Raw genomic sequence first — 13,263 nt, 5'->3', positions numbered from 1 at the left:
TGATCATAACCAATGGCAGCCCACTAAGCTTGCCACCACATTTCATATAGTTGCCAATGACCATAGCCAGACTCCATTCTCTTGTCATTTCAGCATGTACACTAAACTGTCACCCTTATGTCCATTGGTCGGTTCCCTCGACCATTTCTGTCTGGTGTGTTTATCCGATGAGGGTGAAGTGAATGAAGTTTGGCCATTTGGGAAAAGAGACCGCTCTGCATTCGCATTATCCGAAGACTTTCAAATTAATGATGTTGTAGAGTTCAAGGGGTATACATATACATTAAGTAAGAGTGGAGAAATAAGATCATTTGGTACAAGTTACAGTCATGATCATTACTGGTGTTCCATTTCTAAGGGGTGCGGAAGATATGCTCGGAGAAAACATTTAGTAGTTTCTTCATCAGAGGACAAACTCTACTCGATTGTGCCCATCAGATCGAAAGGTTCAGTGCCAACATGGGCAACACGTCTGCGATTGATAGTTTACAAGTTAAGAGAGTATAGAAAAAACTCACGGGTTTGGAGCGAAGTGGACAATTTTGGGGATAGTGATGAGGTGCTATTCATCACTAGAGATGTTTGCTTTTTATTGCAGCTGCTAAATTTCCAAAACGCAAGCTTAAGAATTGCATTGTCTTCTCCGATGACGCTTTCCCTATTAATCAATACTGCTCGTCTTGGTATTATGAAGGTAAAGTTGGGAATCAAATTTCAGTTTTTAAGTTAGATGGAGATTGTCAATACAGCTTGCCTTCGACATATTCGGCATTGCAGAACATCTGTTCTACTTTCGTGCCACGTTGGGTTTCGCTCAAAGAGGATCAGCATAAAAAGATGCTTTTACGTTCCTCGAATAACCAACACTGCAATTCTGAACAAAAAATATGTAGTGATGCAAATTCCACTCCTGTGGCTACAACTATACCCAAAGAAAACAGGGTAAAAATAAAAAATGTTGTATATTTCACACATTGATTTGTTTATTGCTTAATAAAATTTTATTGTTGTTCCTCTTTCCAAATGTTTGCAGGCTTGTTGTTCTATGACTGTAAACTTTGAAGGGGTTAAAATCAACTCTGAGTTGTTGCCAACTTTACAAGCTATTTGGGCAGAACATGGAAGCCTGATTGGAAAAGATCCGAAGCAAGCGAATACTAGCTTGTGTTTTGGAGTCATTGGCACGACTCATGATCACTCTTCAAAACACTATGGGAAGGAGTTTAACCGATTTCGTAGTTGATGACATTACCTCAACTTTGTCCAACCTTCAACGCGCAGGCTTGAAAGTGAACTGGTTAGCTCCAACAGTTGAAAAGGCATTGAACAAACGTAAAAGCAGGCCAGAAATAGAGTCTATAATGGTCAAGACTCAAGAGTAAGAGGAGAGCTCAAATTGATAAACAAGAGCGGGAGTTTCTTGCTCGCACTACTAAGGAGAAGCAAGAACTAAAGAATGATATCGCCTACTTGTCTGCTAGGATTCCTTTTCCTGCAAAGCTAATAGATTTGGATGATAACCTGGGAAATGAATTATTCCTAAGAGTTTAAGTTGCAAGTAATTTAATTATGAAGCTTTAGAAACTAATTTTGGCTACTTTGGGGAATGTTTGGCAGTAGCAACTAAAAAGTTAGCAACTTGTTCAACTTTTTTTTTAAAATTATGCTTTTGGGGAAAAGGAATATGAACTGCAATTAAATGTGTTGAATATTTTGTGAAAATGTATTATGAACTTCTCTGTCATTATTAACATGAAAGAATTAAAAGGTATTATAATAATAAATATTTTTATTTGACAAGTATAATCATCGGTAATTACTTGCTATTATTAGGGTGGTCCACTAAAATAGTGTTGACTAAGTTTATAAAAGACTTTACCAATAAACTAAACTAATACTTTCCCGAGCTCAGCAGTCAGCAGTCAACACCGATTTCTTTCTCTACTTTCTTTTTACTTAGAGCCCCCAGGCCCATGACCTTCTGTCCAACGTTGAGAGTACACTCAAACTCCTGGAATAAATGATGATGAGATTATGTTTCTTTGTTGCTAACCAAACCGTTTTATTTTAGGTATGATGTTTAGGAATAAATTATTATTGTGATCCGAGAGTTAATAAATAATAATATTTGATCAGGCCTGAGTATTCACCTGGGCAACCAGGTCCTCGGCATAAAAGCCCCAAGATTATTAGTCTTAAAAAGCTGTAAACATGTAGCTCAAGAGCTACTCTTGTAAGAGACCATCTCTTGGTGAGACAACCTCAAACAAGAAGCCCAAATTCTCATAATTTATATTAGATCGGCTATTTAACCCAAGTATAAAGCACGTCTCTCGATTAGAGGATCCCATACAACAATTTGTGTAAATTGTATGATTTGAAAATTAGTGACATATTAGGAGTCCTAATTAGGACTATCACTGCAACCTTTTGAGGCTTGTATTTTGTTTTCACAAGGCCTTGCCAAGCCCTGACTGGTCCGTTTTATTTGAGCCTAGCCATAATTCACTCCATTGTACATGTCTAATTATGACTCGCTTTTGAGAGCTAGATCAAAAAAGTAGACTTGAATGAAGGTATACAGATTGGCATTCATTACATAAAAGGCATCCTGATCCTTTGGTTTGGGGGGGGTACAAATGAGTGCATCATTTTGGAAACAGAGAAAGTGGTAAGGGGTTGATCAAAGAGCACAAAATTAACAAACCGGTTAAAACATTTGGTTTTCCTTTTGTGTTTCATTAAGATATGATATACAAGGATCATCATCAAAGAAAAAAAAATGATATACAAGGACATCAATTATTTGCTTTAGAGATAGAGGGGGTCCTAATATAATCAATATGGACAACAAGATCGCCAAAAATGCTAAACCCTTGACGCCATAATATGGATAACACAACAAAAAGTTATGGCGTACCCGTTTTGCCTTCTGACCACCCGCTATCAGCTGTATGTAAAATTCAGTTTGGGATGATCTTGAGGAGCTCAATATCAAATAACAGGGTCTTGTCTATCAGTCCTTGGTTTTTCAGCACAAAACTCAATGCCCTTTGCCCCTATCAAGTATGAATGAATGAATAGAAGTTTATCAGTAACATGCTGAACAAAACAGTGCAGTGGGTAAAAGTAATGGAACCAAAAAGCATGTATGTTTTACAATATCATACCGAGAACGTTGTTGGTCTGGGACCCTTCTTGTCATAGTCATATCCAGGATATCCCAGTTCTGGTGGTACTATAATCCTGCACCATCAAAGTAACCCATAATTTTGCACTCATCAACTAATGCAATTTAAATAGGCTACAATGCTTTATCAGATTGTTCTCTTAGGTTACTAACAGAATTGAACTAAACCGAACAAAAATCTTTACAACAACTAACAATAACAATAACAATAACAATAACAATAACAATAACAATAACAATAACAATAATAATAATAATAATAATAATAATAATAAAGCTATTATCAATTTACTCAAAATAATAATGAAAATTTGTTAAAATCTAAATTATAGTCAATTTACTCAAAATAAACCTTAGTATTGAATAACTCAATATAAACCAAACTAATTGTACCATCTGCTCATATTTCACCCAAGTGACCTTTAACCCTTTTAACCTGATCACATTCTTGAAATTTCCATGTTACTTTCTCCAAACTTTCTCAAATAGAAAACAAGTTAAACCAAAAAAAGAAAAAAAAATGTAAATGCACAAATATAATTACTCTTACTCCTTCCTTTTGTTGTCCATATGCAACAATCACAATATTCCAAGACATACACTTCATCTTCCCTCCCGTTGATTTCATAAAACTCCCTCTTCTCTTCATTCCAAACCCATTTTTCATACAAAAGCTCACAAGGGAATTAATAACAGAATTGAACTAATAACTGATGCTTAAAAAAACATGAAGAACTCCTTTATTAACCAAACAATGCAACATTGCGATTGCTATATGCCTATATCAATAAAATATTATTTATGGAAGCTGAAATAATACAAGTCAGAAGAGAAACTAACCCATCTATCTTAAAACCCATTCTCTCTAATTCCGTCAAAACTCTTAAGAATGGACAAAATCTACCCTCTGTTAGCAAAGCTGCAATGACAATGTTCTAAGACACAATATCTGCTTCTGGAATTTTGTTGAATAGTAGTGGGCAATCAGAACTTCAATCTCTGATACAATAATGGTTTTGTAGGAGAATACATTTGGATATGGAGTAAGATTGAGGGTGTTGCCACCAAGGAAGGATGGCACACAGCGGCATTTTGAGTAGAGATTTGATAGATATATATCATATATCGAAGGATGAGAGACTTTATGTAAAGGGTATGAAAAAACATCCTGTTGGATGATTTTTGTGAGGAATGTATGACTCCATGAAGATTGGTTTAAGTGAGTTTATTGACATTATCACTTATTAAGTTGGAGAAGATGACAATGGAAAATTGAAACTAAAAAATGGTGGGTTGGCAGTTCACAACTCATAATTAGTGGAACACCTTTTCTGTTTTCATCAAATAAAAATGGCAAGATGTTTTCATGAGATAAATGATGGATTCTCGATCCAGAGGAAGAATGATGAAGCAGTCGAATAATGGCAGTTAGGAAGAAAGAAAATAATTGAGTTTTTTTTTTGTTGTGTTTTGACATTCTTGAACAATGGCAATTTGCAACTGATTTCATCAAGAATGGTGGGCGATGAAGCTACATCTGATGTAAACGATGAAGATGATGACATATGATGAAATGATGACAAATGCAGATGATGATGAATAAAGATAAAGAAGATCACGGAGATGATTAAGCGGAACAATGATGTTGATGATGCTAATGAAGATGACAAATGTACAATAAAAAATAACTGAAATTATATTTGATAACTATTTCCTAAATGATAATAATGATAACACTAATAATATAATAATATTAGTAAATGACCCAACCGTACATCTAGAGTTGAACTGAATTGCAGAGTAACAAATGACAAAGTATCCTAAGTAATGGATCCTTTTAGTTTTCCGTATACCACCATTTAGCCCTCATCTTTAAAATGCTAAGAGTCAAAGGAATTAACAGAGATAAGATCCCATTAGTTATCTCAAGTAGTGATGCAACATTTACTCACAGAATTCTTGTTAACTCTCAACTTCAAGTTATTAACTACAATTCCTACAAACCTGTTCAACAGCACTGAGTGGGATCTAAATAAGGCCTATAATAAGTGATGAATCATGAAACCGATCTAGTATTTGGGTACATCTAGACTTCGCAGGCAGATGTGGTGATGATACCATGACACAAAAAACAACTACAATGTTCAACCGTAATATAATATCTACCTTCTAATGCCACCCAATGACATGCCTGAGACAGCTTCCTCAAAAGCTGGAATGACCTGCAAGTTCAAAAGAGCACATATCAGCCTTTTCAAACACTAGTCGAAAAGCCTAAAGTAAGCCAAAAAGCTAATAGTTAGTTAATGAGATTTTTAGTATTATTCAGAGACCTTCAAGTATATTTGTAGACTTTTTGTATGCTTTTATTATATGTGTGTGAAATACTAAAAGTTGTGACTCTTCAAAGTCACCATTATTAGTAGGTCACTTCCAACCCCTAAATAAAGGAATCTTGTACTTATCATTTTATTACAATAAACACAATATTTCTATTACTTTAATCTTTTTCTCTCACAAACTCTCTCTAGTCTCTAGTTCCCTCCAACACTAACGAAATATTAATTTAACAAGCTCACCCAAAGTGGTTTCCACATAGGCGGATTTGGGTGAGCTGGATGTGCCTTGTGAACCGTTTGGTATCCTTGGTATCCATATGATAACAAAGATATTCTTTCTTATTGAGCCCTGATAATAAACATCTACACGACTACAACAAGGTAGCAAAAATTAATATCAAAAAAGGGTCTTATCATACCACACTAAATACAAAGGTAGCTGCCTTACCTCTTGGGATCCTAATTTGAACTTGAAGAAGTCCTTGTCATCTCCCTGCACATCAGAAAAGGCCATCAAAAACAGCTTATCAACGTCGCAGCAATATGAAATACAATGAAGAGAAGATAAACTCATGCAATATAAAGTGCTATACCTCAAAAGAACCACCCTTCGTCTTATTACGAGCTTCAAATATACGGCCATAGTACCCTATTGTGTAACCATCCCAATCTACCTGAAGATCTTTAGAATTGACATGTTAAAAGTGTTCAAAAATTTGGAAAAACTCAAACAATAGAGTGCCTCCCAAAAAACTTGATAGAGCACACAAGCACATTTTTCCACTCTAATAAGTTAAAAGATAAAAAAAAATATACAAAAAAAAAAAGAACTAGGTAATCATCTCTTTTCTTTGCTAAAAATATGTAGTTTTGTTATAATTATAAACAACACCCATGTTTGCTATTAATGCGACGATAATATGCCCTAAACCGAGCCCAATACAGACACAGCCACAGGCATACCTAAAATTACAGTAGCCTATTCTTGAGTATGAATTTAATATGGTGTAAAGCACGGTACAAAGGCCAACAAAAAAGATGGCTGACCCACCACTACAGTATCTCCAGTTTTGGGGGTTGGACCCGTTCCCATTCTTAAATCCTGCATCATAAAACATAAAATTTTACGAAGCATTAGAAAAAAAAGAATGATTATGACAGAATATATGGTGAACTCCCGATGAAAATGCATAAAGAAAAACCTTAAACTGGAGACCGGATTCAGTTTCAGTATAGTCAGGATATCGCATCTTTGTCTTTCCATAGTCTTTTCCCCTAAGTGCCGGCACTGAAATTGATAAAAACAATGACTACCACGACAAATATATACGACAAATTGATAAACACTCGCACGCACACGCACAGATCAGGATAGCAAATGCATCAAAAGAGGCTCTCGCCAAGGGGCCGAAAGGGAATGGCATGATCCAATTGAAAAGATATGATATGAAACAATCTTCTTATGTGTTCCGCATTGGTATGGTACGGCACAAGCACTTAAATTAGTCAATTAACTTTACTACATAATCCAAGATAGCAGAAAGATAACTTGTCTACTGCTGAGAAAGAAAACACTGATAAGTAAAGGATGGAGGGAACACTGATTCTATATTGTACAATAAAAATATGATATTTCTTGATGATAAAAAATTTAAGCTGGTAGACAAACTATGAAGCGGAGAAAATATCTTCTTATCACAATGGTTAATAGAAATATGTATGTATAGAACAGCTACTTACAATGAGGAAGTAAGTTTGGCAAATTTAACAGAAACTTAACTGTCTGCAAATTCAGAACTTGAAGCAGCAGCTACAGCAGCCGGAGGCACGGCTGTAAAGGAAGTAGCACTCAGAAGACAGCAAGCAATTGATCCAACTGATGACAATAAGGCTTCCCTTCGATTGCTCATTTCCACTTTCTTTCCACTAGTGTCCTCTTCATGTCTGCCTATGTCCCAAAGAAGCATATTGAAAGGAAAAAAAACGTGTATCAAAAATGCAGATGCTGAGTAAAGAAGTAAAACTTCAGTCTGAGCATTACAACTTACAGTCCAAAGAATCAAAAAAGGAAGCACAACTAAATTGCTTCTTCTGTTTCTGGGAAAAACAAAAGGGTAATGGTTTAGGAAAAATTGACAACAGTAGTACTAACTACAGAACATTTCAAAAGATAAAAAAAGAACCAGAATCCAAAAAAACTAACTAAATATGACTTGACAATATAAGTCAAATGAGTATATGAGGGGAAAGAGTAAGCATGAATCAAAAAATAGAAAATATATCACAATGTACAATGATTGACAAAAATTGATTACTCGAAACCAAATTAGGAAGGTTCCCTAAAGCTAGGAATATTCTGGAACAATCATATTCGAGATTTTTCCTAAGAATATTGATACCAACAAACTTCAAAGGAAGACAAACAATGCACACTAATATTATTATAAGGAACCAACTTCAAGTGAATGTTGAAACTTAAGAAGATGTAACATATACAATACAATATGGGTGGTCAAATTTTGAGATTCCTCAACTCTTTATCCTCTTTAGAGAAGGATCTGAATACAATTTAATTGTTGCTTATAACTTCCCTATAAGGTAGTTAATGGTACCCAATAATACTCAACATGCATTTGGTGGCTTGGTTACTTGGTTATTCCCTGATTTACATAGTTAGACTTTAGCAAGGGCAAAATGATATGTTGTACTAAATGCTTGATTGAGCACTAGAAGCTTCAAGCATCTGATGCTCTTAATGACAAGCATGCTTGGCAAAAAATCGTGGCTTGATTTGGTGAAGTTGCTCGGGGTGTCCAAGTTAAACACATGCTCGATCAAAATTCTGATTTATTTCCTTATTAAATATAGTACTTACATGTATACACACACACACATATATATATATGTATGATGGTGGTATATCATTGAATTTGAAAGCCTATCGAACAACCATTGCAGCGTAAGTGAAAAACTCAAGGTGAAATTCTACTGAACAACCATTAATCCTATTTCATTATACACATCATAAGAAGGAGATTAATAAGATTGGAGTAACCAAGAGATATGTATGTTAAGGGTGCGTGGGCATACTCTAAAGGATTTAATATAAAGTGACAATGTATACATAAAGTTGAAATTCACAAATAAAATGAAGGAGAATCTACTAGTAGTTGTTTAGGGCATGTGAACAATGACTAAATAAAAACTTCAAGAGAGACCAATAATAGCTTCCATAAGGGGGAAGAAGGATATAATAAAATAGGTTCTATAGTTGATAGAACCATATAAAATAAGACAAAAGCGAATGAAAAAATTCCTAAAATTTTTTGGGAGTAAGGCGTAAATGTTTTGAAATTGAGGTTATGGCCTCATAGTTTTTGTGTTGTTGAACCCTGTAAGCCCATGTTGTTACGAAAAAGAAAAAAAAAGAAAAAAAAAAGAAAAGAAAAGTGCTTGACGGAAAATGGATGCATTTTATGCTCAACCCTTACAAATCAGACACATTAAGTTCAAGTGACCATTTCTCCCCAATGCTTGTTGCATATGTGGATGAATTGTATACCTTTATGTTGGACACCAATAATAGTGTTAATCAAAAAGGTGAAAGGCAAGCCAAAAACTCATGAATTGAAATAGACTCATTTTGTATGAACTATGAAACAAAATAGAAGTAATGAAAATACAGTAAACATAGGTGCAAAACGAACCACACAAAACAATTACAGAAATGAAACATAAGAGATAATTAACCTGAGAAGTTTCAAGAAATCCACGATAGATTAGAGACTGTTGGAGACCTTGTTGTGACTGCATCATTATGTGGTTTTGCATCCTAAAGACTAACGCCTCTTGTTTTTTTATCAATAGTATCAAGAGAATTTAATATCGAACGTGTAACACCCTTAAATTTCCTATTTAAACAAGAATTCAAAACATTATATTAGAAAGTTCGAGAAGTTTGTAATTGGGACAAACCCTATCTTACTTTGACTCTTCATTTTGCTAGACACTTCAATCATCTTGTTAACATGCTATAAGAAAGAAACATGCAAATACGGAGATAAAAACAACATGTAATATTTACTCACAAATGGACACATGGTAGAAAATTTGACAACTAGCAAAAAAAATGACATATCTCCACACTCGTGTCTAATTTTTAGGATTGTGTCTCCTTGTTTAGAGATTTTAACTTTGGCATGTTCAATATTTGGGTATGTATCATACCTCACACTCACACCCATGTTTACCCAAAATAGAATCAAGGATTCACCTCGTCTCAAACCCTTTTCTCAATAACCATTCTACAACTAAGGAGTAAATTAGTATCAACAATCCCAAATATTTGTATTATTCTCAAAAATAAACCCAACTAAGTTCAGAACAAGACCAACTATTACCTTACCCTTCCCATAACAGTATTGAATGACCTCTGAATTCTAGTACTATTAATCCCACCTCTTCTTCAAGGGTATGTTTGGATTGAGGAAATTGAAGGGAAAGGAAGAGGACGGATTTGGGTGAGTAAAATTTCCTTTTGCCAGCTGGGAGGGGATTTTGAAGGGAGGGATTTGAAGGATTAACTCCTTCAATTTTAGTAATAAGCAATCTCTTCAAAAGAAGGAAAGACATGGAAAGCAAAATAAAACTTCATAATTATCTTCTATCTTCCTTTCCCTTTACTTTCCTCCTAAACAAACTACTAATAAGGGAGACTTCTCTCATTATTTTCTTCCCTCTCTTCCTTTCCCTTCCTTTTCTCTTACCTTTCCTTCCCTTACCTTCCCTTCCTTTCTTTTCCTCTCCTCTTTTGCAAATGCAACATGTATTCTCTCTTTTACCAATCTCACCACTCAATCCCTTCAACGCCACAATAGTCACGCTAGACACAATTTCAATTTGCCAAAGCAGACTACAAGTACTACTCAAAACAAAATCTCTCAAAAGATTAACATTGCAGGTGTTGGGTATGGCTCAAATTTTGATGCCCACTAAATACTCTCTAACTTTCTAGCAAAAATGATACAACCTATGTATGGCGTAGCATATACTATTAGTATCATCATCATTGAAAAAAACTAGAAAATTCTACACCTTCCTCAACGTCGGCAACTCATTCTCATCGACATTGTACATCTCCTCCACTGCCAATTAGTTTCTATAAGTAGAAAGTAGTACTTTTCATTTCTAATAAACAGAGAAACTTTCCACTTACAAAAACCTCCCTGTACATCTTACTTTGTATAATAATACTAACACAGATTTATCCTTATTATCTTTTATCCACTATTTTTGTATTCCTTTGTAATTTATCAATTGTGAGAGTTTGTCATTTCTATATTACCCTAATACTTAGGCATTCTTGTAATCCTCTCACATTATGTATATAGTAGATTATATTATACATTGTATTCCTTCTGATATTTGTCTGGCATTTATACCTTTTTGTATATTTCTCGATCAACTTACGCTTCCACATACATCTATCCACCCCCAACATGAAGTACAAAGAGTTTCTCAAAATAATGAAGAATCTCAAAATTTTTAGCAACTAAAAAATTCAACAAAAATGGAAGTTTGAAAGATAAACAAAAACCAAACACCTTAGTGTCAAAACGGCAAAACAGAGCATAAAATTTGCGTGCCATCTGCCTTGAGAAATCCTTCGGTTCACTAGAATGTTTGAGCACTCAAAGCAATAGAAAATTTGAATTAGAAAGCATGAAACTAACTCAAATTTTGAATTTGAGTTTTGTAAATACCATGAAAATTGATGAATTCACAGCAAGAATAATGATCGAATAATAAACGGTAAATAGACTTTCTTGTTTATATAACCAGTACCAGATATTCGATTTGTTTGTGTTGAAAGAAAGTTTCAAAGAACAAATCAATACAAAATTCAAATATCAAACTAAATAAAAAGCTGACAAATTGATGAATATATGAATCAGATTATTTACCTTTTATCTGCGAGAAGAGGCAAACAAATCAAAATTGGAAAAAATTTCCAAATGCAGACCTTCAAATGGTTAAGAAGAGAGAGAAGTAAAAGGGAGGAAGAGAGAGAAAGGCAATTGGTGGGAAATGAAAGACGAGTGCGCCTTATCTGTTATCATCACCCCCAGTGAAGTCTACTGCTCTACTTACATTAGTAAAGGCAGAGGGTAAATCAAGGGCGCCGTCATTTATCACCCTAATTGGTATGCATGGTTAATTCGGTGTATTATTTGTTTATAAACTAGCATGAAATTATGTATATATTTAAATGTAAATTTAAGATAAAAATGTAATTATATATATTTTATATCTCTATTTTCTTTTTTATTACATTCTTATAATTTAGGTATTAACTAGTTAAATATATATTAAGTGTGCTTTATTAAATGCAGTAAAAACCTTGAGTAATAATGTCATTTAGTATATTGGTATAATAAAATTTAATAATTAATATAATCATAAATTAAATTTAACTAAAAAAACACTTACTAAATAGTTAAATTAAAAAATAAAAAAAAATTCAAATTAAATATCTAATTTTTTAGTTTTAAAAACGCATTTTCAAATTACATTTATATTTGATGAAAATATTCTCTACTTAATTTAAGAAATCTTTTTGAAGAAAAAATATATTTCATTCGTACCTCAAAAAAATATATATTTCATTTGTTCCTTACTGAAGTTCATAAAATAGAAAGTTCATAAGGAATATTCACAGGTATTAAGAAAAATAAAATTTTTTATATAGTGGAGATATTATTTTATTTAATAATAAATTTAATGGAGGAAAAGTGAGGATCATAAATATTTAAAAAATATTAAAAGAAAGTTACAGATTAACTATGGGAACCACAATTAATAAAAAATATTTTGTAAAGTTTGTGGAAAACATGTATGGACTATAAGAATTATAATAATGTTAAAATGAAGTTAGTAGAAAATATATTGGGGACCATAAGCATTATTAAAAAATTAAAATGAGGATAAACAAGGTTATTTTTGTCCAAAATTTGTGATATTAATGGAAATATTCTTTACGGAAACAACAAAATGAAACACCCAAAATGAAAAGTGTGAACTTCTTTATTTAACAGATGGAGGAATTAATTAAGCATATATTTCAAAAATATTTAAAATAAGAACAAATAATAGAAGATTATGTTGAAATCAGTCTAATACAACATAATTTAAAAGATCATGTCAATTATTATGTCTAAAATTATATTTTGATATTTATTATAAGAATAAAATTAATCGCAATAAAAGATTTGATCATATTGTTCTAACAAATTTATTTTTAAGATAAAATTAAGCCTTGGATACAATTGTTATATAAGGAATTTATTTGGTAATAGTACAATCTAATATTTTTTTAAATAAATATTTTTTTGCAGATTATATTTAAAAGTATTGTTGCCACATCAATTCATTTAACCAATAAGATTGTTGCATTTGGCAAATGGTTTTTACACTGTCATTTGTCATTTAGCAGCAAAATTATATGATCGTATGATTATGGTCGAATCGGGTCTAGATCTTTAAGGTCCAAATTAATAAATTGTTGTAGACAACGTCTATGTTATACTTTATACGTTACTTAATTGTGTTCTCACAAGGAATGTGTACGGAAATTAAGAAAAATAGAATATGTTAGATAGTAGATATATTATTTTATTAATTAATAAATTTGATGGAGAAAAAATAGTGACCATAAACATTAAAAAAATATTAAAA

At 32.9% G+C, this 13,263-nt stretch overlaps 1 protein-coding gene across 6 annotated transcripts; it reads right to left on the bottom strand.

Annotated features, from left to right (window-relative positions):
* Window positions 1–1,667: 1,667 nt before the first annotated feature.
* LOC130828800 (peptidyl-prolyl cis-trans isomerase FKBP19, chloroplastic) lies at window positions 1,668–11,679 on the bottom strand. Of its 6 annotated transcripts, none has more exons than XM_057694799.1 (11): window positions 11,493–11,679; window positions 9,280–9,440; window positions 7,578–7,626; window positions 7,310–7,477; window positions 6,732–6,817; window positions 6,581–6,631; window positions 6,123–6,203; window positions 5,978–6,022; window positions 5,357–5,412; window positions 3,171–3,246; window positions 1,668–3,059 (listed from the first exon to the last, which is right to left on the bottom strand). In XM_057694799.1, the coding sequence occupies exons 2-11, from the start codon at window positions 9,358–9,360 to the stop codon at window positions 2,964–2,966; spliced, it is 789 nt and encodes a 262-aa protein (XP_057550782.1). In that variant the 5' UTR covers window positions 9,361–9,440; window positions 11,493–11,679; the 3' UTR covers window positions 1,668–2,963. The 6 variants fall into 6 exon arrangements, with proteins under 6 accessions (XP_057550782.1, XP_057550784.1, XP_057550785.1 ...); XM_057694801.1 differs by having other exon boundaries at window positions 7,310–7,473; window positions 11,493–11,660; XM_057694800.1 differs by lacking the exon at window positions 1,668–3,059 and adding an exon at window positions 5,770–5,900 and having other exon boundaries at window positions 3,192–3,246; window positions 11,493–11,667.
* Between the last annotated feature and the right edge of the window lie 1,584 nt (window positions 11,680–13,263).

Source organism: Amaranthus tricolor, chromosome 12 (assembly GCF_026212465.1).
Source record: "Amaranthus tricolor cultivar Red isolate AtriRed21 chromosome 12, ASM2621246v1, whole genome shotgun sequence".
NCBI lineage: Eukaryota > Viridiplantae > Streptophyta > Magnoliopsida > Caryophyllales > Amaranthaceae > Amaranthus > Amaranthus tricolor.
Note: the sequence above shows the minus strand (reverse complement) of the source record. Positions and strands in the feature narration are given on the sequence as shown.

Coding starts and splice junctions, on each gene's coding strand:
- LOC130828800 (XM_057694799.1), bottom strand. CDS start 9,360: ATGCAAAACCACATAATGATGCAGTCACAACAAGGTCTCCAACAGTCT. Junction 6,023..6,122: donor CGAAGGGTGGTTCTTTTGAG/GTATAGCACTTT, acceptor TCTGATGTGCAG/GGAGATGACAAGGACTTCTT. Junction 5,413..5,977: donor TCAAATTAGGATCCCAAGAG/GTAAGGCAGCTA, acceptor TTGAACTTGCAG/GTCATTCCAGCTTTTGAGGA.